General features: G+C 39.4%; 2 protein-coding genes across 7 annotated transcripts in view; one reads left to right on the top strand and one right to left on the bottom strand.

The window, feature by feature from the left end:
- CHGA (chromogranin A) overlaps nt 1-24,292 on the top strand; it is a 231,296-nt gene extending 207,004 nt beyond the window's left edge. The window contains exon 9 of the mRNA XM_064142580.1: nt 24,281-24,292. The gene's annotated coding sequence lies outside the window, so the exon portion shown is untranslated. The remainder of the gene's footprint in view (nt 1-24,280) is intronic.
- BTBD7 (BTB domain containing 7) overlaps nt 1-26,654 on the bottom strand; it is a 49,420-nt gene that overhangs the window by 5,938 nt on the left and 16,828 nt on the right. The window contains exons 3-11 of one of the 6 annotated variants that reach the window (XM_064142518.1): nt 21,913-22,992; nt 9,610-9,818; nt 9,082-9,157; nt 7,169-7,329; nt 6,733-6,876; nt 6,388-6,501; nt 4,130-4,319; nt 1,526-1,704; nt 366-794 (exon numbers count right to left, since the gene is read on the bottom strand). In XM_064142518.1, the coding sequence (XP_063998588.1) occupies nt 366-794; nt 1,526-1,704; nt 4,130-4,319; nt 6,388-6,501; nt 6,733-6,876; nt 7,169-7,329; nt 9,082-9,157; nt 9,610-9,818; nt 21,913-22,992 (2,582 nt within the window). Of the gene's footprint in view, nt 1-365; nt 795-1,525; nt 1,705-4,129; nt 4,320-6,387; nt 6,502-6,732; nt 6,877-7,168; nt 7,330-8,770; nt 8,835-9,081; nt 9,158-9,609; nt 9,819-17,339; nt 20,310-20,330; nt 21,761-21,912; nt 22,993-26,654 lie in introns of those variants that run through there. The other 5 variants (XM_064142527.1, XM_064142535.1, XM_064142544.1 and 2 more) reach the window with 5 other exon arrangements.

The raw sequence follows: 26,654 nt of genomic DNA, 5'->3' as shown, positions 1-26,654 counted from the left end.
CATACACAACTCCTTGCTTCAGGACTGAATTGCCAAAACAGCTCATGATTTATAGCACCCGTTTGCTACTGAAGCTGCCTATACTTTGTTTCAATGTAGGGCAACCTGTATTTTAGAGTATTTGCAAATCCCACTTGTCCCTCCAAAATGCTCATACCCATGGAGCGTTCTTTCTCCCAGGCATTAGTGCACACTTTTGGGATGCAGAATGCTGAGAGACAGTTTGGTAGAAAACTCTCTTCGTAACTAACAAAGACACTCTTTTATTCAACAAAGCCAAGTTACTTCATCATAAGAATTCTCTACAGCTCCCTTCTACAAGCTACTTTAAGTGGCCAGAGATAGGCAAAAGTCATAATACTTACTACTTGCTTCTCAGCTGCCATCACTGCTGCTGCTGCCGCTACTGTTTGTCTCCCCGGACCTGTAGTGTTAGTGCAATCAGGAGGCGCAGCTTTAACACTGGGCATGTAGACAGGTGGTGCAGCTTTGGGAGCGGTTCGGGAGTGGAATAGTGAGTGATTACATGGGTAGGAAAAGGAACGGGAGGGATGTTGACTTGGCACCCTTTGTTTCCAGCCCACTTTGAACTGGTTGTGAATAGGAGTTGCTGGTGGATGGTATGGAGGCGGCGGAGGGGGCAATGGTGGATGGAAGGCCACAAAAGAGTCCAGTTCTGTAAACATGGTTTCTGCAGTGGGAGTGCTGTTAACACGACATCGTCCAGACTGTCTCATTGTCAGGAGTGGGCTTTCATCCCCAAATCGCTCATCAGGAAAGAATTTGTGAGGATTCTGCAAAGGATAAAACCCAGGTGTAACAGAGAAAAGTAGGAAGTCATCCATAAAAATCTCCTAAACTAGCATGCACTGGAACTAGAAATCTGCTAGTGCTCTAGCAAACAGACCAGTTGAGTCACCGTACTGTAAAACAGCTGCCTGTGCTTGAAACATCATCAGCCTATTGAAACTTCAACAGTTGAGGTGATCACACCTACTGTATTGTTCTTTTAAAAGAACACAACAAGAAGCATCAGATTCACTGTGTAAGTTGGCCAGAAATGCATTTGCTTTAACAGTAGCATATGAACAGAAGGGGGATTTCCAATTTCCCAGTCCTGCTGTGTACTATGCTAACCTACTGTTAGTTACTACTTCTCTCCCGCTCAAGAGCAAGTCACAACCCAGGTGCCTAGTTATGATTTGACTGGTTGTCATCAACTGCCTCTGAGTAGATGTATTTTTTTTGTCTGCAGTATCTGTGGTAGTAAGAGAACTCTGAATGGTAACAATAACTGAGGAAAACATTTTTATATTGCACTTGCACATTTATAAAGATCACACACATCCAATGCATCACAGTCTCACCCTGATTTGCACTTGGACAGTTCTAAAGCTCCACAGATATTTCAAAGCATTTCTGCATCTGCACATGCAAAGTAGTTATTGCAGATCACACAGTCATGTCAGTTTATAAGCACAACAGAATCTAAGCATTTGTGGTCTTAAACAGGAATTTCTCATACCTGCAGAAGTTCAGCAGCAGCATCAGAAAGTCCAAACTCTCGCAGCACACGAATCTGAATCTCGTAACTGACTGTGGCACCTTCTCCACAATTAAGAGCATAGGCTCTTTGCACCTGCTCAGTGTGACGCAGCTCCTGCAGCCGTCTGATCATCTCTTTCACAATGAGGAGATTGGGGACTGCAGACAAAGAGAGAGCAAAACGGGTGAGAAGTGAGATTACTTTCTGAGCGGAGAGAACTAAATCTGATTGCAATGGTTAAATTCTGAAGGGAAAAAAATCTAACATCATCAAGCTGGCTTGGCTTTATCTTTTTTCAAGAAGCAGTCTGACAAGAATGATTCAAGTTACATGTATGTGTTCCTTAGAGCATCATCAAGCCACACGTGATTACACACATCATGCAGATGGTAACCATGTATACCATTTGTCCAGCTTCTGCTAGAATGAGACATAATACAGCCATCTTTGTGAACCCTTTATGATGCAGGCATTTCAGGACTCTAGGTGGGGGCAGGATATCTTAAATAGTAACTGAATGTTCCTTCATGAGTTCTACAGGCAAAGAACACATAGATATTTTTTTTGCACACATTTCACACTTCCAGTGGAATTCTATAAGCACAAGACCATAATACCAGGAGTTAACTGCAAAAAGAATGTTCAAAAGAAAAAGACACAAGCTAAGCTGACACAAACATGTTAAAATTATCTTGGTTTATTACTTCCAAAAAGGAAATAACACATAATTTGGGGTATTTATCCTGTTGAAAAACTCTCTCATGCCACTTCTTGCTGCTGGGTAGCGATGAGCTACATTTCTCAATGGTCTTTCTGTCTTCATGAAAGCATGGATATTGTAACAGAAGACAAATCCAGATCTCTGAATATGTAAGTCCTGGCATATGACCCTTCACCAGCTTTACAAGCATTACAAGTTACCATGACCAGAAGTCCATTACAAAAGCTTATCAACATTAAGTAGACCAGTCCACAAGATCAGTGTGAGAAGACACTTGCATTACAGAGAAAGAAAACCCAACAACTGGTCCAAATGTCACAAAGTTTACATTGGTACATGAAGGATAAGTGCAGGAAGTGCAAAATATCTCCCCTAAATGAATTCCTGTACTAGAGTGGGGAAAAAAAAAAAATCTAGAAATATTTACCAGCTTTGTAGACTGAATAGAATATGTTCTCCACACACTTCAACTGCTCTTAAAAATCCTGTTTTAGCAGCCAGATGTTTAGCAACAACTAGCATTTTGCCACACTGAAGAAAAGAGTATTGTAGAGAAGTCTGGGAAACTGCTTCAAACTGGTAGGCATAAAAATTATCTAAGTTTTAAATATTTTTCTAGTTTTTTCTTCTCAAACCCAAGTGTGTTTCTGTTTTCTTATTAGTCATGTGAAACACATGGAAAAGATTGTGCATATTAAAAACCAATTCTTTCAAGTCAGTTGCAGGACTTCAAATTTGAACTGAAACTGAAAATACCTAAGGAAGCCCAATTATCTGCAGAACTTTGCCTCAAAGCAGAACAATTTCAGCAGAGACTGAACTCAATAGTTTTACAGTGGTGTTGCAAGAAGAGCACTAAGACACGTTGCCAATGGCATTTATGCAAATGCAGTCCATGAACAGTGGATACAAGGAAAATGCAAGCAGAGATGGAGAACACCTAAGCTGTAAACCACACATTGTTCTAAGAGCCTGGCCGAAGGCACAGAGGTGATGTTGCCTGCCTCTGCCTCTCAGTTTCTGTGCTTTATGCTGTGGAATGGATCCCTTTAAACGTTAGTTTCAGTACTTACCTGCACCTCCTCAAATTAATTGGACCATCCACCCTTCCTAGTACAAGGCACTCATTTCTTTTGCTTAATTACAGAACTATGCAAAGCAGGCAGTTACCAGGACACAAGACCTGTTCTCCAACTACTGGCCACACTCAGAGCTCAAATCCATGCTCAAATCAAAGGGCTGCCAGTAGTTCCTAGACACTAAATGGGAGAGAGTCAAGCTGCAGTGGTGTTTCAGTTTGGTCAAGATGTCTCACCTTTGACAACAGTTGTCTTGACTGCAAAGCTGAAGTGGATTTGGTAAACTGAAATGTGCTTTGAGTCCCTAATTCCAGTATTTTTTTGTTAAACTGAGTGAAGCTGACTGACATAAGCTACGCTCCCTTGCTCTTGGGTTTTTAAAAGGAATCAGTATTATGCTATTTTCCAGCCTTCTGGATCTTACTCATCTTGGACAACCGTTTGTAGAAAACTTGAGAGAAGAGTCAGAGAACAGACAGCCAAATCTAGCAAGTGTTCTACAACAACCAGCCCAAGGTTCTTCAAATTGCTCAGCTGAAACAAGTTAAAATAATTCCCCTCCAGTAGCTTATTTTCCAGCTACTTACTACACTACTAGTTGATATCTTCAGAGCAGACCAAAGCAAAGGGGACTACCACTGGGTGAGAAGAAGCCCAACTGGTGCAGCAGTACTCTCTAAGGAAATCATAATATTCAATAACTTACATTCACTCTCCTCAGCCCCAAGCCCCCATCCACTCACATGAGCACTATCAGCATTTCAAGTGATCTAGCAGCCTTACCTGGGATCTCATTGGCTATAACTGAAGGAGGGCTGGACTGGTTAGTGCTAACTTGCTGGTGGGTAATCACATGGCAGCACTGCGGCACTGCGTTGTTTACCATGTACAGGGTGTCGGGCACGTTGGACATTCGGACCATCCGCAACCGAACGAGATCCGTTTGTTCCACCATCATCTCGTCCAGCACTGACTGCAACGACAGCCACGACAGCCCTCATGAAGGCACTGCACACACGTACCCAGGAAGATCTGCTGCAAACACAGTCCCAAGGGCACAAACCTACCAATGTCTACATTATAACTCTTCTAGGTCTTTTCCACAGCATTTTCTACTCAATTTTCCAGTCACAATCAGAGTTAAGTTTCAGAGCTAAGAGCAAGCAGGTGATTAAAGCTGGGGAAGAGTTGCTTTGCTTATTTTCTAATTGTCAGAGAATTAACCTTTTCATGGCCACATCCTCTGAACTTTGTCTCAATTACTGCCTGTCTCAACTTTGTGCCACTGAGTAAAAGGCATTAGTCTGAAAATGAAATGCATTTCCCTCTGATGTCTTACAGAAAAGGATTTATATAGACCCTTTTAAGAGTAACATTGAATGTTAAATGCATTTATTAAAATAAAAAAATAGGAGGCTAACAGAGAAATAAAACCACCCCAAATCATAAAGCTCTCATCCACAACTTTTGCATTTCACAGTAATTAAACTATGAATAGGAAGCATATAATTACCAGGTAATGAGAGTCCACCCTCTAAGGTTAAACAGCTAGTAATGCTTTTAAATATATTAACAGCATAATGTGAAGCTAATAGAAACAAGAGAGATTCCTAATGGGAGTGGGAAGAAAAAGTGCATTCTACATGCATAATTACTACTAAAGTACTTCCATGCCATATACCTAAAGCTGAAAGAGTCAAGGCTTTTATCATGTGGTCTTTAACACGTTTCTTTTTTAAAGAATTCAAGATACAAAGACAAAAATGTAGCTGGCTCATCTTCCTTTGCTGCTTTACTGACACCTGTGCTCTCCAAATTTGTACCCAAAACGCAAAGTAGTTTCATTTCTCCTCTCCCCTCAAAAAGGAAGTCAACAACACATATACTCAAAAAAATATTTTCTTAGGCCCAGGGCAAAACCTCTGAATTCACCAGAGTTGTGGCCAGAGTTTGGAAGGGCTGTGGATGAGCATAGCTTCACCCAATCCTTTTCTTAAGCAGTCACTTGTGCTGCTGGGATACATGAGCTTATGGCTGAAGCCAGAGGTGTTTTAAGCAGTGGCATTAGTTAGCAATCTACAAGGTTCCCATTCTGTCAAACAGAAAGTGGCATGTTTCTGCCCCAGACAGAGCCATCCCTGTCCTATCACTATGCATCAGGAATGGTGTGGTCAGCAGGAGCAGGGAGGTCATTCTGCCCCTGTACTCTGCACTGGTTAGACTACACCTTGAGTACTGTGTTCAGTTCTGGGCCCCCCAGTTTAGGAGGGACATGGAGATGCTTGAGCGTGTCCAGAGAAGGGCGACGAGGCTGGGGAGAGGCCTTGAGCACAGCCCTACGAGGAGAGGCTGAGGGAGCTGGGATTGTTTAGCCTGCAGAAGAGGAGGCTCAGGGGTGACCTTATTGCTGTATACAACTACCTGAGGGGAGGCTGTGGCCAGGAGGAGGTTGCTCTCTTCTCTCAGGTGGCCAGCATCAGAACGAGAGGACACAGCCTCAAGCTACGCCAGGGGAGATTTAGGCTGGAGGTGAGGAGAAAGTTCTTCACTGAGAGAGTCATTGGACACTGGAATGGGCTGCCCGGGGAGGTGGTGGAGTCGCCGTCCCTGGGGCAGTTCAAGGCAAGATTGGACGTGGCACTTGGTGCCATGGTCTAGCCTTGAGCTCTGTGGTAAAGGGTTGGACTTGATGATCTGTGAGGTCTCTTCCAATCCTAATAATACTGTGATACTAATGCCACCAAACATGCTACAAGTTCTTCAGTTTGATAGACCTCATTGAAGATATTAAATAGAGAAGCTATTGCCTGAGCAGGTCACAAAGGATTTCAGTCAAATTGGACAAAAGTTATTGATTCTGTTTTGTGAAGGACTGAAAGAATTTTGGCTATGTCCTGAATGAAACAAGGAGATGAAATATCAGAGTCCTCTGTGGAGTAGATTAGTAGTTCTCTATACAGCTCTGGTGGGAGCTGAGGAGCCTGAAAGACCTGGCACCGAAGTTGCTGACTAGCTGCAAACTGGGACTCTCAGGCTCTCACCTTGCCATCCGCCTGCCATGAGGGCTGCCGAGGAGCTGGGCCGGCAAACTGGCTGGAAACCAGGGAGGTTTCCCTCAGAACGCTGCTTTGTTTCCGGTGGAATTTCATCAAGATCTGTCTCGCAAACATTTCAATTTTGACAAAAAAAAGTTTTGTTGAAAAGTTTTCTGACCAGTTCTAGAGACTTGAGCCTGATGATCAATCATGTAAGTCTTGTTAAATTGAAAACATTAGTATTTTAGGCCAGTACATGCAAAGAGACAAAAGACACCAAAACTGTTCTGTGTTTTATAGAACCCCCTGATAACTCCAATTTGACAATAGTTATGTTGTAATGATTATTACCTTTGCCTCCTCCACATATGGTGAGAACAGTCTTGGACGCACATATATTCCAGCATTTTTTTGCCTCAGCCAGGCATTTGACTTTCCACCTTCTGATGTTGGTAGCATGTCTGAAGGAGGAGTACTTATCAGGCCTCTCTTCATCTTTAAGAATCAAAAAAGAGTTTTATGGGGCTTAAAAAAATATAAATATTGGGAAAACTTGCAAAAAATGCATTTCTTACACTGAATCCTTATATTACCAATTTTTCTTTAACCTTCTGATATATTAAGAGCAGAAAATTTAACCAGAAAACTAAAGAGTTACACAAGTATTACTGAGCAATAACACTTTAGGAGCTAATCCTGACGTATTAAAAAGTAACAATTGAAAATATTGTAGAATCTGAAGTAGAAAGAACCCAAAGACAGTGTTTAAGTAAGACTAATGACTTACTGCATCACTCAGAACTTCACTGTTCATGGGTAAGATGTGCTCAATGCGGACAAAAGGTAAAAGGGGAGACAGGATCTCTCTCAGCTCTTCGATGTCAAGATCTCTCCTCTTCACACCTCTTTTGTTCACACTGTGAGCAGTACCACTGAGTAAATTGGGCTCTGAAGGATGGAACAAGAAATACACCAAAAAGTTTAAGTGAGGAAAGCAAGAATTATAGTGCTTATAGGAAGTTGCAGAAAAGGAAAAGAAAAATCTAATCTTAAATCAACAGTGCTTATCAGTGTTGCTCACTAAACTATGTCATGTCTTAAAATGTGATATAAAGCATCTACAGAGACAGGTTTAGCTCATACAAGGCATTGAGAACTGTACAAATGACCTGTTTCAAAGTGTAAGCCAGGGAGAAAATATAAAAGCAGTGTTTGGGGTAAATGCTTAGAAAGCCCTACCAAAAACTGGTATGAAAACATCTGCACCTCCCAGCTACAGGTCTCCCACAGACTCTTTCCTGTAACTCCTCTGCCTTTCCCAGCAGCAGTTTTCAGAGACTTGTTTTCCTACAAATTAAGTCCTGACAAATCCACCGGGATACACTATTCTAGCCTCCATGTGTGACTCACCTCAGTAAATACTGTCAGTGAATCAAAGAAATGTCAGGTTAGAAGGGACCTCTGGTAAGCACCTTGTCAAAACACCCTGCTAGCACAGGGACATCTAGATCAGGTTGCATAGGAACCTGGAACTCATCCAGTCAGGTTTTGCAAGTCTCCAGAAGAGGAGACTCCACAATCTCCCTGGGCAGTCTGGTGCAGTGTTTCATCACCCTCAAAAGTAAACAAGTTTCTCCTGAAGTTCAAACTCCTTCAGTTGAAACCAAGACAATGACAAAGCAGTTGTATCGCAAGCAGCAACAGTGGATTTCAAAAACATGGCCATCCCTCCAAAGACAGCAGCCACACCAGCACTGCTGTTTTCACAAAGGCAGTTTCACCCTTTTCTGTTCCTCTCATTGTACTATCTGACACTACTTGGTAGGGATGACTTACAAGCTACTTGCATTTATCATTTGGCAAATAGATATTTAACCTACTTCCAACACACAATGTGTAAGATTACCCTTGAAGTTACCACTAGCATGATAATATGCATCTAAGCTAACAAAAATACGTTTACATCTACTTTAGGAAAACTACTGATACCACCTGATAGTTTGTTTCTCACAGATTTGTGTAGGAGAAATGTACTCAAATTGAAGCAAAAAGTTGACATAGTAAACCAAGAATAAGATTACTGTAAGAAGGCTGAATGAGCACAGGAAAGTTAAAAGATACTGCAAGTGTTTTTTCACTGACAAATTACAAGAAAAATAAATGCAAGAGACCAAGAAATCAACTAGACTTAAAAAAAAAAAGACAGTTGTAGAAGCTGAAAAGACCTCTAGAGGTTTGGTGTGGCCACAACTGCCCTTTTACCAGACCTCTGCAGGCTGGGTAGAGCAGGCTGTCCACAACTGTACCCAGTTGGGTTTTTAACACCTCCAAGGACAGAGATCCTGCAACTGCTCTGGGCAACCTGTACCACTGTGTGATCATCATCACAGCTTCTTCTGTTTAAACAAAATTTCCTGCATTTCAGTTAATGTCTTCTTGCCTCTCATCCTGTCCTGAATGCCAAGAGAAGAATGTGGCTCTACTTTCTCTGCTTCCTGACATGAAATATTTATATACTTTGCTAAGATCTCCTCTATGCCTTTTCTTCTTGAGGTTAAACAATCCCAGCTCCTTCAGAACGCCAGCGTTCTCATGAGCAAGTCAGATTAAATTTCTTAGAGTTACAGATTACCCACAAAAAATAATTTCCACACATTTTGGATTATTTGGTTTAGCCCTGTGTGGTTTAAGGATCCTTACCTCGATCTGCTATTCTCTTCATCAACTGGTGTTCTCCCCATTTAATCAGGTACTTAAGGATATCTTGTTCACTTGCCTGGTAGAAAGATAAAGTCAGCAGTCATTAGATACTTAATTATTTCTAGATTTGTGTCACTTAGTAAATGCCTATGAAGGAAAAAAATGTCTAGCGTGGAATACTTACAGGTATTACATTTGAATGACTAAAGTTAATTAAAAGGAGCAGGCCTATTCTTATCTCTTATTTAACATTAGAAATTCTGCATTTGCACTGGCTAGAAAACTATGAAAACAATGAAACCAATTAAATTACAACCTAGGTGAAGAGAATGATTTTCAGTAATATTAAACTCAAAACTTTGTTTATACATGTATGCACACGTGCTAATCACTCAACATTTTTAGAGGAAAAAATGTGTACAGAAAAATTTATTTATGTAGTTTCTCAACAGGTAGGGTAGGAAATCTAGTGTTAACACACCCCATCATGGAAAATCAAGAACCACCCGTATTCTGCATGCAGGTTACCTGTAAATAGTCAGACTGAATAGCTGTGAGCAGGTGGTCCTTGCTGAGTTCATAGAAGACATCTGAAGTCATGACCTGGGTAAACTCCTCACAGAGGAAATGTAGTGCTTGACGATGTACCCACTTGGAACCATATGGCTGAGAGCTCCACTTCAGAATGGCAATTAAGGTGTCTAGTGAGATGCTCTCTGCAATAATATCTTCACAGCCTAGGAGGCAAAAGCAAAAAATTAAGGTACAGAGGTACTTTGATCCTGAAGGGATAATACATATAGCTAAATCTGTAATAGAAAGAGATATGATTCTCAGTGAGAGTAAAACCAGAAGTGCTCCACAGAAAAATGGTGCAAATATGGTTAAGTTCTGACTAAAAGTATAATTTCAATGGTGGTTTAGGATTCTAACATTAACTTTTTAAAGGGAGATGAAACATGTAGGCTCATACACCTGGCTGAAGAACTGGAAAACTATTTCAGCCCTGTGGGAACCTCCTTTGGTTAATATACATGATCTGACTGTTCAACACATCTTAAAGTTGCAGATTTTAATATGAGTCACTGTTGTTTGCATCAGATTAATAGAAGCTGATAAGTGGTAACTGGTTTCCTCACTTTGTACACAGATCCTCCCAAGACAGAAGAGAAGCAGCAAAAGCTGTGACATAGTGTCAGTATTCAGCCACTCAACACAGAAGGAGGGCAGCAAAGCATAATTTTCTGATTGACAAAGAAGGCAACAAGCAGTGGTTGGTTGCTCTAGGCTGCCACTATGCCACTCTAGGTCTCCTATCAAGCAAGGCACAGTATACCAGAACAAGGACACTTCCTCTGACAGAAAAACAGAAAGCAAAGCCTCCAAGAGGCAAGTTATTCTGACTCGTGGTGAGTCTGCTGGAGTTTTTTCCTACTCACTGCTGTGTTTACTCTTTCACAGGGTACATGACTTCTGAAGAAGAGACATCTCCTGAAAGGAGATGTAGCAGATTTGGAAGGAATTAAGGGAGAAGTACTGAGGGGGGGATGAAAGCAGGGGTACTTAAGGTTACTGAGTTAAGACAGAAGGTAACACAACACTGACGATTTGAAGTCTCCAGCAGCACTTTGCTGGTTTCATTTGTACATCTGGTTTACATACAGAGAAAATACTATTTCTATTTGTACTATGAAGATAGTAATTTAAAGGGGAAAAAAGTCTTATTCCAGAATTATACATTCCACTGTTAACCCAATACAGCCACAAAATTATAGCTGTTTATGCCCATGAGAGGTCTCTGGACAGCTTAGAGCAGCATGCTTACACTGCAATTATTTTACTTCTATATGTCATCATTTTTCTCTGTTTAAAAGACATCTGAAAGCTAATCTTTGACAGAACTGTCTCTCATTACTGAACTCTTGGACTAAGCTGAGTAAGAAAGTGTTTGATATGGTAATTTTAGCATTTGTTAAGACAAAGATCGAATTGGATCTCCTGATGCTACATATTTTTGAGCAAGTTGCATACACATAGGACACTAGCAGCAATTCAAAAAAGAAAATCTTACTTTTCTGCATAGGTCAGCACACAATATAAATGCTGACTCCATTTCTGTTGCAACTAATAATGTGAAGACTAAGGAATAAGTAGTAACAAGCAAACATGCTACTTCAAGTAGAAGGGAACAGAAGCAAAGTCAGTGAAAATGGAAACTTAAACAGCAGGACAAAGACAGCACCAGGAAGCACCAGTTTAAACATGAGATTATAAATATACCTGTTCTATTAAATACACATATTTCTAGTCTATGTTATAAAAAAGCTAGCATGTTAATGAAATTATTCTGCCATTACAATTTTCTAAACAAGAATTAAAAAAACCCAAAGTGAATATAACACATGGCCAATGCTCAGTGAGAGTGTCTGCAGCAAGTTCCAGGAATACCTGAAGTAATGCAGTTTAGGAAATAATTCTGATGTATTTTCTAAAGGAGCTTCTGCAAATAATGCCAGTGTGTCCCCCCAGTTCATACTTCAACTTTCCTCAATAAGCACTTTGAGGATTTTATTTTCACATGCCACTTCACCTGAGGAAAACAAAGGCCACAGATCAATGCAGCCTCTGATGGAAGGTCTATCAAAAGCACACGCATTTCTGAATGATGTGTTTAAGGCAGCATTACTCTACTCATAGAATCAACCAGGTTGGAAGAGACCTCCAAGATCATCCAGTCCAACCTATCACCCAGCCCTAGCCAGTCAATTAGACCACGGCACCGAAGAGCTCCAGGGACGGTGCCTCCACCACCTCCCTGGGCAGCCCATTCCAATGCCAATCACTCTCTCTGGCAAAAACTTCCTCCTAACATCCAGCCTATACCTACCCCGGCACAACTTGAGACTGTCCCCCCTTGTTCTATTGCTGGTTGCCTGGGAGAAGATGCCAACCCCACCTGGCTACAGCCTCCCTTCAGGTAGTTGTAGACAGCAACGAGGTCACCCCTGAGCCTGCTCTTCTCTAGGCTAAACAATCCCAGCTCCCTAGAACCTCCAAACAAGCTCATGCCAAATCCAACTCCCCATTCACTTTTGAGAAAAGGGTAGGCATTGAGCTATATTTGATTCTATGATAGATTCTATGATTCCAATGTGCCTGATTTGCCCTTGATCATTACTGAAGTTATATGCAATTTTCAGAACTACTGATTACCACTAGGTTACACAGACGCCTTATTATAGCTATTAACCTCTAACATGTGTGGTGGGGACATGCCTGAAGCGCACAGTAAACATACAGGAAAGACTGGCTTGTGGCACTTGGAAAATCAGCCTCATCATCACCACTACAGATGAGAGCAGAAGATAACTGCTCCCTAGGTTTCGGTACAGGTTAGAGAAAACTGCCCACTGGAAATGTGGGAACTCCCCCAAAGCCTGAAGGATAAACTTTTCTCCAAAGTCTTGAAAAATTCTGGTCAAGAATTTGGAAAATGGTATTTAAAAACAAACAAGCAGGCAAGTCTACCTTAAAAAAAAGTCAAAGCATATGTCAGAAGTACAAGTAAATTAAGTACAAGGCTTTCTACTTCAGGATCCATTTTTACTTAACTCTTACATTTTTCCTTACACAGTTAACAGCTGCTATAGTATTTAACTTTGCTGTGTGGGTCCATCTTTCCTTTTGCAGCTCAAAAAGGATAGATGTTAAGTTAGCAGCTAATCTGGCATACTGAAGGAAAGCCAAGAATGACTACTTGTAGTATGCTTAAAAGAAGTTTGCTTCCCTGAGTAAGAAACACAGTTGTTTGAAACAATTATTTAGGATCATGCTGAGTTACACTAAGTCTTGTCCTGCTAAACCCTGAAACATCTTTATACAATCACTCCATTTGTATGGAAGCTGACAGCAGATAATTACATCCCCCTGAATCCTAAAGATTACACCTAAGGCCTGCTTCATTGTAAAGGCAGCGTGCATATCCACTTGCTGAAATCAGTCACTGGGAAACTCAAACTCTAAGAACAAAGAGACATCTTACAGTGAATGCCACACATTTCATCTGACATTTATTTTGGAAACAGTAAGGATACCTGTGCCCTGCAAAGACAGAAAACTACAGCTCTGTGAGAAATGTAGTTCCAAAGATCCAAGCAACACTGAATTGTAGTGTGCTAGTTTGAGGGTAATTGGAATATTTTAATTAGAAAAATTAGATTATAGGCTATGAAAACAATGGTGATGTCTACTTCACTCATAGGCTTGCTGAGATGTATAAAAGCAGACACAAATATAGATAAGGCAGTGTGTGTCTCTGCCTCTCGAAGTGTGTATTTCTTCTGCTTTGATCTGTGTAACTAATCTTTCTGCTTCTAAACCCCCTTGCCAATCCTCCAAACTCACCTTCCACATAAGGCAAACTCTGGGATAAGGTAGAGGGGTGGAAAGAAGGTAGAAGCGCAGTTGGGAGCCCCTCCTGGGGACTCTGGTTTCTGTGAGGGGTGTTGTGTTTCTGTTATTACTTTTAACTTGTATATAGCTGTATATATTTGTAATAGATTGTAAATATCTGCTTGTACATTGCACTAAGCTGTGAATATAAATCTTCAATCCTTAACTTCCATCTGGCTGAGTCTAGTCTGGGTGATTTCATAAGGGGGGGGTGGGGGGGCAGGGAACATAAGTAACTCCCAAACCATCACAATAGAAACAGGGCATCAGCTCAGTGCCAAACCTTCTGTCAAGACCAGTTATTGCACAGATACCAATAATATACTTTCAGGTGAAAAGCTCATTTAGGATGCCTAGAAAATGAAAGTCCTTTTCCCAAGTAATTTCACCAATGTGTCAGCACTATGAGATTATTAAAAGAATTTCTTCTGAACTACGAATAAGTTAACTGCTGAAAGTGTTTTCGGAACATCTAAATAAATTGGGGCAACCCAGTTCTAGCTATGGAAGGATTCCAATTTCTTCTCCTCCTCCTCAGTAGAATGTTCTTTCACTTCAACAGTCACTTGGAAAAAAAAAAAAAAAACACAAATAAAAACACCCCAAACCAACCCAGTCATCTAATATTCTCCTGTAAGCATTTTTCTGCTGTAAGTGTTAGTTAATAGTATTCAGGCATAAACAGCCCTTCCAAGCTCATTCTGCAGTGTCCCTACTCCAAGTGCTCTACTGCAAACTTCTGCGACCATCAGTACCTTTCAGAGACTCAATTCTAAAGAAAGGAAAGATGGCTATCACATTTTGAACAAATTAAGCTATTCCATGTACTCCTTCTGCTGGATACCAGTAAGTCCTGCTTATAAACAAGTCCTTTCTGCTTCCCCAGATCTCTACCACAGCTCCACAGTCCTTCCAAAAAGGCATAGCTTGTGCTCATGCTTAGCATACTAGCTAGTAGCTTGGGATCCTATCAAGAGTTGACAGACCTACTAAACAGAAATCAAGTGCCTTCAACAGTCACTGAAAGTAAAATTAATTACTTTTTACTACAAAATCGTTAGATTTAACTCATTTAGTTGTGGAAATCTTTCCCCTAAACTTATGCAAACCAGTGGAGTCAACAAAAAAAAACCAACAACCAAACAAAACAACCAAACTAAACTAGTAAGACTTCATCTTGACACTGGAGTCTTGAAGCTGTTCAGCACTTTAAAGTTTGTTGCATTAGGAAAGCTCATGCTGGCAATCAAGAATGATATGTTTTGAATTTGCTGGCATGTAGAGAACAGTTAAGAGACACAAGCTGTGGCTAGTCTGCACTGCAACACGTTTGGAAGTTCCAGAGACAGTCATCTTGCTCTAACCAAGCTTCTGACAGGAAAAGAAAAAGAAGACATTTGTTCAGCCTCTTTCTTACATCCTACAGACCAAAAGCTGCAAATGTGTCCTGTACTTGCTAAGGATTCTTTAGAAGGCAGCCCACATCATGGAAGCCAAGTACCTTGTACAGAAGTATTAAACTAGATTGTTGCCTTCTTATGCTTCATGCCTCTTGTTCTTGTGCCACACTGGTGCTTCAGTGGCCACTCAATAAAATACTCAACTGATTTTGTTCAGTCCTGGCTTTCAGCAATATTAGATTTCCAACAGCACAAACTCTAATGCCAGCATAGGGAACAGAAACAAGGAGGCAGAGTAGCAGTATCACTGTTGACCAGTGAACAATCTGTGTCAGATTCAAGTGACCTTATACAACTTGAGACACATGGCAATGGGGATTTTGGATCTTCTCAGCAGTAAGCAAAACATAATTACTAAAATAGTAAGAGCAAGTCAGAAGACTTATATAGTACAAACAGGAAACAGGTTGGTTTTTTTTAAACTGGCTGTAACATAAGCAGCAACTGCAGCAAACTCTGCTTTCGTGGAACTATTTTGTAAGCAAGGGATCTTGTTCACTCTTCATCTTCCAGATGCAGGCTGACTTTCCCAGTTTGATAACATTTATTGCTTCCTGGCAGCATCAAATTCTCTGCCTTAAAGGAATGCTACAAGTTATTTGCCTCTTGAAGTTTTAGCATTTATCTTTTCCATCTCCTCTCCAAATTGATTTGTTGTTCTTTTTGCTTTGTTGGTTTTGCATTTGGTGTTGGTTTGTTTTTTAATCTTTAAAAAGGGATTAAGCTAATAGTCAACTGATGTCAATCTTGTAACTTTCAAGTACATTATTTTCCACATTTTAGAACTCTGAAGAGTTTTATGTGAAGGTGCAAAACTACATGAATATTTTGCAAAACAGAAAGCAAGACCTAAGTAGCACTAAAGATAAAGAAAGGCTCAATGGGCATTAGTGGTTAAACACTTCTGAAGTCTATGGCTGAGTATCTCTTTTGAATTATTTGTGATCCTTCTACTGCTTTGCCTAAGCACAAGAATTTAGAACATTAATGTACTCTCATCCTTGAAAGGCTGAATTCAAAGTACAGCTGCCATAGTACTGCTGAAGTAGACAGTACCATTGTTTGCTTTATTCAAATACAAAGCTAATGATTTTACAGCAGATGAACTGTTAAAAACAGAGTATCATCTGAATGCTGGGTCAGGCAGCACTTTGTGTTGTGCTAACCACCCTTCCACAACGAAAATTTTAAGTTACATCAAACCTGATATAATGTATTATCCAGCCATTTGAAACATTACATTAGGGGGCAGATGAGAGCAACATTAACTTCTGTTTTTAATAATATGGCAGTTATAAAGATGGCAAACATTTTAAGATATTACAACTAAGTTTTTGAAGTTTTAAGTTAGCCAGAAATGCAAGATACCAAATGCTTTAAATGCAACAACTATTTGTGACAAAAGCTCCTTACTGTTTTCTCTCCCAAATAAATTTATTCTTCTGCTCCTGCCACATGCAAAAATGCACAAGTAAGCCTGAAATCTGTGTTTATATCTTTGTCTTGCAGTTGATAATGGCCCATAACTGAGGTTCAGCATTCCTTAGGAAGCACATTCAGCAGCAGAGGTTGGCATCTTAGCTGATACAACAAAAAACAAATGCAGGTCAGAAACAAAAAGCTGCCAACTCGACCATAACAAACCAGAGGGAAGAATTTAATATGGCAACAATAAAGGGCTGAGGAAGAGCTAATGTTTAGAAGGATCACCACCAGCCACCTCTGTTTAGTATTTAAGTCCTATACTTGCTAGAACACAGATGTCTGACAGAAAAAATCCTGAACAGTGACAAGATGTTTCTCTGCCAACTATGACACTGCAAACAAATTTTATGTGCCCAGTTGCACAATTCAGTCAAATTCTTAATCCTTGCATATAACCCTGGAACCCAACTACTCCAAGGAAGATCCTTTCTATTTCCTGCTTTCTCCAGTCTTCATCTTCATAATATAAAATCTAAGCAATAATTTTAGGCGTGAGTATAAGTGAATTGTTGTAAGGATATAATAGGTCAGATTTATGTTAAAATTCACTTAATCTTACACATTTATATTCAAGTTCTTTTGAACATCCCTACTGCACTGAAATATAACTGACATACTTGCTCTAATCTTCCCACAATACATTTTTGTGTATTTAATACTGCTGCTGTGGGCTTCTTGGCATTTTGGTCCTGCTGAGATCAAGGGTACTTTGATCTAGAGGGAGATATTGCCTGACATCAAAAAGCTGCACTACTGAGTATGGCTTTAAACTAAAGTTTCCTCAATTTTATTTTTGTCAAGGGTAAAGTAAACACCTGAAATAAAAGCCAAAAGTCTGAAACAAAGTTATTTTTTGTCAATTTAATTTTAGAAAACTTTTTGGAACCAGACAGAAAAAGATTCCCAGGCAAAAGTACTTCATAGGGTACCAGTACCAAAATGCCCTGTAACAGAAAAACATACTGTACCACCACTGTTCACGACAGTAGGCAACAGGGTCAAGATGGAGAAGAGGATTCATGTTACTTAATGCAATTAGCTAATAAAACTAACATACCTGATGTCAAACTTCTTTGCAACAACACTAGAAGTTACAGTGCAGTAAGACTGAAAGGGGGATTATTTTAGCAACGCAAGAACATGTGAGGAAACAGATTTGGTCTTAATATTGTGCTACAGAAGAGGAACAGGTAAGTGATTTTAAATCTGCTATTTCTGAGTCCCTGTGTTGAAACAGTTGCACCAGTACAGAGAGCAGCGTGGCAGCAGGAAGACACAAAAGCAGAGGCAGAAATAAAAAGGTAGAGTACAGAAATGTTCCACCAAGGGATATGTCTGAACCTCCCAGAGAGGGCTCTAATTCTCACAACCTGAGAAAGTAATGAAGAGACTCCCTTTTTGATAGTTCACCAATACTGCAGTACCCCTAATAGCAGTCTCAGTCCTAATAGATACAAATGGGTTTCAGTACAGTCTGCTCTATATATTAGATATGCCTGCTGACATCAGTTTGGTTCATACAAAGATTCAATTCAATTTCCTTGAGAAGGTAAGTAAGAATCATCAGCTGAAACAAATTAAGGTAAAGGCAACTCTTAAATAATGCTATTGTGCTTTACTTGGACAGTAAAGATTCATAGCACATAGTCAATACTACCCCTGACTTCATCATAAGGAAACCATCTGTTAAAATATAAGAGTCAGAAAAAGGAGTATCACTGTGTTAGTAATGGGAAGATTTCCCTGGAAAGAATCAAAGCTGAATCATTACTGAAATTCAAGAAAACTTACATCTGGATATTTGAAAGGTCTCCAAAGACAAATCAAACTAAAATCTGCTAATAAAATCAGCTGATCAGATGTTTTAAAATACATTCATTTCAATTGACACTCAGTTACAAATATTTTTTTACTCAGTGTTTGGTTGGATGAGTGAAATAAACTGGAAAGAGTATTCAGAATACCATTTGATGAGTCCAAAATATTTTCCAGGAAACCACAGAGACAAGCTTTAGCAAGTTTGCAGCTGGCTAGAATAAGTGAACTGAATAAAAAACCTTCAGCCAGTGGCTGTGGAAATCTAGAGAAGAAACTTAAGGCATTAGCTACTGCAAAAGCCAATTAATGAGTTGGATCAGAACTTGGGCAATATTGGACACCTGCAGCACCAGAGTAGAAAAGTGTTGTCAGAGGACCAAGCTAAGAGTTTTCACAAGAACTTCCTCCTCAGTTGTCCCCAACCCCTACAGAATGCTGTTTCTTCTAACACTGCTATGCATAGTATCTAGAAACCAGATGTCAGTGACAACTTCCAGCATTGACATGAGCTAACTATTCAATCAGGGAATGGGAAGGACACTAGTGAAACAAAAATTGTTCATCTACTTCATGTTAACTATTACACTAAGAGAAGACAAAGTGCTATGATTAAGTGCTGAAAGGCGATCAGTGGTTGCTACCAAAGCACATACTTCAAGTGATCTTTTAGTTAAGTGTAGGCATATATATATCACTGATCAAATATGCTCCCTTTTTACTTCAATTACAAGATTATACCAGAAAATTCTTCAGTGTCAGCACAGTACCAATGACCTAAACATGAACTCAGCAAATTATGTATGAAACTATTAGACACTGACTTCACTGGCATACAAAGATTTTCTACAGATTACCTTTTCCTGTAGCTAAGGAATAATTTGTAAAATCCTAGTTAGTTGACGTTAGCATCTAGAATTTCAGTATCTGAAATTTATATTTGCTGGTATTTGACAATACTACTTCAACCCTTGCCTGATTTCACTGGTTTTTTCCCCCTACCTATCAACCACCCCCCAGCTCACCACTTCTGTGGTCAGACACAGATTCACAGATTTTCTAGTGAAAAAAGAAATGACCTCTAAAGGTCACCACATCCTTCTACCTCCTCCCAGAATGCTACAGCTCTGGTTCATCCAGACTGAGCACAGATGGCTGCACTTGCTGGTTCCAGCCACTCAAGCATGCTGCCAAGATGCTAAGCCCAGTGTAGCCCCTGCTGCTGCCTTTGGTTTTCCAGCCCTAGAAGTACTGCTGGGGGAAAATCATCAAGAAAAAGTTAGATCTTGTTACTACTGATTCACAGAGTACATATTCCAGAGCAGCACTGGTCTGTAGTGCATTGCTGAAAAGCATGGTGGTTTAGGACACACTGATTCAAGCAGCCTCTACATAAATGAAACACAGCATTAAATAAATCAGACAAAAAGGGCCATTTTTCCTATCTAAAACTCTGCCTAAGGATCTCTTTGAAGTCTTCTATCTATCATAGCTTTAATATGTTTTACACACTGCTCCCGCAGAACACCCCCAGATCACAGTTGTTCCAGGTCTGGTTTAAAACCTAAAGGAAAGAATTATACTCTGTTCATTTATGAAACAGTGCATAATTCTTCAGTGTCTTACTGAGGGCTTCATTCACAGTTTCACCCCTGACCACACTATCTCCTTTTAGCACTTGTATATGTGCATGCACCAAAAGGGAGAAACTGCAGACTTGTATCACTTGTTCAATTTCAGGTCATTTTTTCTTGCTTTCAGCTGACCTACCAAGTTGTCCTCTTCTCAAGTACTATCAACTTGCAAATATTGTATAGGAGTGAATTTGGCACTGCAGTTCAATTATGGTAAAACTTTTTGCCACTTCTGTATTCCATGCAACATTAAGTTTCCAAGCATATTTCAAGGGTAACAACAAACATAAGAGAGAGTTGAAAGGAGTGCCATGAAGATGATTAAAAGGCTGGAGAACCAGGTGTTCACGGAAAGACTGAAGGACTGAGGTCTTCTGTCTCTCTGAAAAAGAGAAGGCTTGAACAGACCTCACCACACTATTCCAGTACCTAAAAGGCAGCTACAAAAAGGACAGACACTCTTTGTTCACAAGGAATCACATGGAGAAAACAGGTAGCACATATATGTTGCACTTGGAGACATCTTGATATAACACATTTTTTACAGCGGAAACAATCATTCAATGGAACAACCTGCCCAGGCACATGGCACAGCCCTCATCAGTGGAAGTTTTGAAGATGTGATTGGACAGGCTGATAGATAACCTCACCTACGCTCCCTTTCCCAAGAACAGTTAAATCAGATCATCTTTTGAGGTTCCTTCCAACCTGATGCTCTACAATTCAATGATTTTGAGCCTAAGAACACCTTTCTTGCATTTCTGTAGCAGATTATCTCAAAAAACTTATCTCCTTTTTTTCCTGCCGGTTTTATTAAAGCATGATGAATTCAACTGCCAGTATTATCTCAAAATTAGTGTCCCAACATCAACTCCTGAAGAAGATACAACAGTTCTGATTAGTTCCCCATATCTTTACCATTCACAGTTCGATATAACCATCAACAGAACCTATTGTCTCATTTCTTCCTGCAGTGCTTATATTTCTTCAGAGGTTTCCTACTTCACTGAAGTCTGATTCATAGTTTTTATTATAAACACTTCAATCTCACTAAATTTCATTTGACAGCTAGGAGTTATGGATGTACAGATCCATTGTAAAAAGTTGTTTTCTTAAAAAAATACAACTAGCTTAAACCACATTGCTGCTGTTGTAAGTGAATTCCATCCTCCATTTCTCAGCTCAAAAGTAGAATTCTCATCTCCTCCACCAGCAAGGCCTGAAGTAATTGCCATATCCCATTATGTAACGCAGCCACTAAATAGTTCAAACACCAACAGATGAAACAGCAAGCAAAATTCCTGCCACCACAAGAGGTATTATTAATTCACCACTCAGTGCTCTGACACTTCACCAGAGGTTCCAATAACCCTAGCCAGCTGCCATGTGTAGTATGTATGTTATCAAGACTTCAGGGATCTTAATGAATAATGGACAAAAGTGAAACTATAAACTAAGAAAATACTGACTGCCACTTCCTTCATATCTTTACATCAAAAACCAGATACTGAAGACCTGGGACTAGTGCAATTAAGTAGTTTAAATTACTTCCAACAGCAAGACTGCAGGCTTGCTGTATCTCATTTGATAAGCTACAGAAATAACACACAAAGTTTACAGGCTTGTTAACATAAAAGGACACTTCATAACAAGTCTTAAGTAATTCCTTTTCTCAAAAATCTATTGTTTTCTCATCCTCTTGTTTATACCCAAAAAAACAAATCAATGAAAGCAGATAAAGGCCAGAAATATCAAGAACACTTATATATATTTGACAAAATGCTTCAATAATGACAGGCAATACGATGCTCTCATGTGGCATTTCTTCTTTCTCTAGAAAAACACAAATGGAAAACAAATTTCTTTTGTAAAAGGAACTGCCAGTCAGTTATAGCACGATTGGACAGGCATACTTAAACTGCAAAATAGGTAAAAAAATGTTCTAGTGAGGTTGTATTTTCTACAGCATGGACAGAACTACATACCTTGTGCAAGCATGTTGAATTCCAAGAACAGTGCTATGTGATAAAGCTCCATAGCTTCTTCAGCCCTAGTCATGTTTAGTTTTCCTGCTACAAGAGCCTGAACTTCACTTAAACTGCCCACTGAAGGGCTAGAGTGCAAAACTGAGAGGTCCACCACATCTGTATACATACAGTTCAAAATGACCTTCGCATATTTTTTTGGTATGATAGATTCATCCAAGATAATTCTAGTTGGAGTTCGTAGGGTTCGGTCTGTGATTTCTTCACCAGTTCTTATCCTCCTCTGCAGCAAGTGACGAAAAAACGGGGACCGTGATGAAATAATAGCTTTATGAGCTCTGAGCTCTTCATCTAGGCAGTTCTGACTTCCACCAAAAGTATCAACTAAGTCAGAGGCAGATGAGAAGCTAAGAACCACATCATAGTAGCACATGTAATCGAAGAGTGCACGCATGTCTACGTCTAAGGAGTTTGGTGTTCCAAATTCTTCACTAAGCTGCACAAGGATATCAACATTTTGAAATCTTGAATCTTCCATTCCAAATTCACCTGTATAAAGGTAGTGTAACAAAGCAGAAAACATAGGCATATCTATGCCAGCTGTGTTAATATCCATTATTATTTCCGCCCCATACTCTGGTGAAGAAGAAAGCAGTGTCTTAAAAAATGGACACCTTGCTGCCAATATCGCACGATGCACAGGAAAACAAGTCTCTTGAAATATTAAATCTACATCAGTACAATATTTGTACTGATAGAGTTCAGCCATATCTTTTTGTAGCGTCCTGGCTTCTGGTCTTGCCAAATTAGCTTGCAGATAAAGTTCTTTTAAGGCTGATGTCCCTTCGTATTCTTCTACTAACGCATTAACATCTCTGACATCCCAGCCCGAGAGGAGCTCACGCATCTGCTTGGCATGGTCGGCAGATCGGCTAGATTTCCGACGCTTAATGAATTTCTTTTTGAGGGTGGCGAGGCCAGAGGTTTTCTTTTTCTTATCTTGAGGTTTCTCATGGCCATGGTCAAGGCTATACAGCTTTGATTCACAGCCATAACCTTGATGAGAGTAGGATGATGTCCCTGAAAGCAGAAAGGAAAATCGAACATATTCATTCCTTAAATTCACAAGGAAGGTCCATAACACCTAACCAGTCTATTCATGTCTCTGCAAGTTGCACAGTCCATCAGATATATGAAGCTGAAAACCAGACAAAAGCCTCATCTGGCCATTAAAAATAATTTGTTTCTTTGGGTTTTTTTGCAAGTTTATACTTTTAAAAAATAAACCTGACATTTAAGAACAAAGCATGATTCTCACTTTAAAGAGTTATTTCTTAATTTCACTTTATTTACAGAATTTTCATACTACGTCAGAGGGCAAAAAAACTCAGATGTGAACAGAAACAGTACAGAATCTCAACTACTTACAGATCAGAGAAGGAGAAAAATCCCCAACAACTAAAATAAATAGTGTCTGTCCATGTTCTATTTGGAATAATCTATATGTTTACATTAGTACTCCTGTAGCTTCACTACTTGTTGTGGGCTTTAGATGTTAAAGTTCAATGTATATTCAACCACCAGAGTTCCAGGTAAACTTCATGTAGTGCTATTTTTGCTATGATATCTTTACAGTGATGTTATGGACCAGGCTGTCAAAAGACACTGCTTTCAGTTTCCACATTACAACTTTTTCAAAGACACAGGAGCATTTCAAAGCTGCAGTTAAGAGCACAATAACTACAGCCCTCTATGACTAAGTACATACATGTTTTATCATTTAAGCCTCAAAAATACTAAGTAACCTCATACCTTGGCTTTTAGACCCAGCTAATTAAAACTCCAAATTATGCCTTGCAATGGTTTCACAGTTTGTCTACTACGGAAAACTTTGCAAAGGAACTTTACTTGAGGGAAAAGACCTCTGACCATTTTATCCATGCTACATTATAATTTGCTTGATGAGATAACATGTTACTAATGATACTGAAACTTGAAGACATTAAACCGATTCTTTTTAAACACAGAGAACAACAGTAACTCACAACAGTTTCAAAGAGGCTGTGCTTCTAAATCTACCACAGAAATTCTTTCCACGTGCTATGCTAGGTACTACAGTAGAGATTCCAGCTTCCTGCTGATAAGAGACAAATCTAGAATTTCTGCTTCATTTAAAGAGCACTGATTATATTTCACAATGAAAGTATAACTATACTGTGGTCACTCTATAATGATAGATTCTGCTCTGGTAGAACACGCCAGCTCATTTTAATCTGAAGTACTTGAATTCTAAATGGCAAATTTGAGTATGCAGAATATTCTTTTACATTCCACTAACCAAAAACTAGGACAGCGCTATTCTCAATTTTCTCCCTCCCCGACGGCTGCCATGAGGTATTACTTGCACATGAATCATTACAAGATACTAAAATATTGTTCAAACCTTTGTGTACCCTGAGCTACTTAGAAGATTTAACTTCAAAAGTACAGCAAACAGTGCTATTAACCCTTACAAATAGATAAAGCTGCTAAAAAGGTGCTACTTTGTTTGCAAAAAGCAGCTGCTTTTTGCCAGAGGCAGAAATAGAGATCTACCAGCATAGCCTCTCCGGGTTCACATCAGCTGGTGGTTTCAAATCCCTCAAAGAAACAATTCTGAAAAGCCCCTTTTTGACCTGTCTGTATTCCTTCATAAGCAGACGCATTAGAAGTAGGAAACAGAAATCTATTCCCCACTTCAACAGTGAAATGCCCAAACCTATTAAACGTTGTTAAGCAGCAGCAGCCTAGACTATACCTAGCTTTGAAACAGATAAATATTTACGTAATAAAACAGATGACTGCTGAGAGTAACTAATTTAGCTCATGTGAACAAAAAATGAGATCTGTCTAGTCCTCTGCATGCCCACATATTTTAAAATCTAATTATAGAACTACATAAACACAAGTAAGCATCTTGAACAGATGTACCACTCTAGAAAATGGTGTGAAATCCCCCTCCTGAATGTTGTAGACAAAGTGGCAAGGAGGTGACTACACAGGCCTTTGCTACAACATAAGTACATTTTTCACAATGAGAACACTAAATTATTTTTACTGATTCATAAATGGGAAGCAAATTCAGCATTAAGTCAACTAACAACAGGAGCTAATCCTATGAATCTACTGGGCTTTTGCCAGAGCAATTCTTGGCTTCTTATGTTCATTCTACATTTACAGTGTAACACACTGCAGTGCTTCATTGGTAAAGCTACACATCTAAAACAAACCAACAGCCCTAAACCCAGATTGCAGGAATAATGCAGCTAATACATATTTGCACCTATTATAATTCTAGTCTCCATATTTCCAGTTTTCCTTTGAAGAAGCAAATAGATCTAATGTCTTTTACAGAAAAAATAAAAGGAAGCTGATTTAGCATTAGCAAAAAAAAAATTATGACAAGTGACTGATTTTAGAATGCACATATTTTCTATTGAGACAGCTACATAAACCAATAATCCCAACGAGAATTAAGGTAAGAGACAAATTCCATGAAGTGGGAAGAGATGAGGCTGTTACGTAGATAACACATTTACTCTACTAGCGCACTCATATAAGTGCTACCACAATGGCAAAACATGTCAGCAAGAATTTTAATGAAAACACTCATTTGCTTTCCCCAGGATGAGACAACCACACACTGTCAGACCTACCTCAAAAGCAGTCTCAAACACAATTTTCAGTAAGTAATGGGGATCAGTAAGTTTATCATAAGACATCTCTATTTTGAATTTCATAATGGAGAGCATCATCAAAATCTTCCATAAGCCAAGCAGAGAGTTTCTGGGGAATTTAATGAAGGCTTTGGAACTCTCCTCTTCAAATCTGCTCAAAAGGTGTTTTGGCATGCAGATCTGACTGTTGTCAGGTCTGTAAGAGTTTCTCTTCGTTCAATATTGAGGCAGATAAAAACACCAAGGCACATAATAAAAATAATTGGGCTGTGATTTTTTAGAAAGTATACATATGAACAGAGGAAAACCTTCTACTAGTGTTAGTTATACAGGGAAAGCCTTTAGGGGGACTTTACAGAATGCATATCCAAGATATGAGTATTAAAAATTCTTCCTTGGCATACAATGACAGCACATGCAGAATTTTTAGCACAGAGCACAAAGCTTTACACCTAAGAGTTTGTGGGCTGTCCTCTACACAGGTCTCCAAAAATCATAATTGTCAAAACAGCTAAGAGAAAAATTACAGAGCAAGTAGGTTTTTTTTTTCCTCTGCTAAGAACACTGCTGTGTTTTCAGTGGTTAAAAATGAACACTAAATATCAGTAACTACTTATTCAGTGTTGCAAGTCAAGGCATAAAGGAGTAAAGTGTTTATAAATTATTTATGTTATGTTATTTACTGCTAAGAGCACTCTTCAGACTGTCAAGGTTAAGTTTTTTTCCAGATCTACCTTCTCAAAAACTGTCTTCTTTTAGACTCATCACCTAACTATTTATTATTTATAGCGTGACAGTACTTAGATCAACACCAAGGTCTTTTTGCACTAGACTTGAAAAGCACATAAAAGGTAGTAACTGTCCCAGTTATGACTGGAATAAGAAAATAATTTCTTAAGGCACTATAACTCATATCCAGCAAAGTCAAGTCCTTGCTTGTATATAATACTGCTAGGACAGTAAGTATCCCCATCCCTAGAGGTGAGAAGGACAGGATAAAGTTGTCTCCAAGACCACTTGTTACTT

Source organism: Pogoniulus pusillus, chromosome 1 (genome assembly GCF_015220805.1).
Source record: "Pogoniulus pusillus isolate bPogPus1 chromosome 1, bPogPus1.pri, whole genome shotgun sequence".
In the NCBI taxonomy this organism is placed as follows: Eukaryota; Metazoa; Chordata; class Aves; order Piciformes; family Lybiidae; genus Pogoniulus; species Pogoniulus pusillus.
This window is presented reverse-complemented; position numbering and strand designations above follow the sequence as displayed.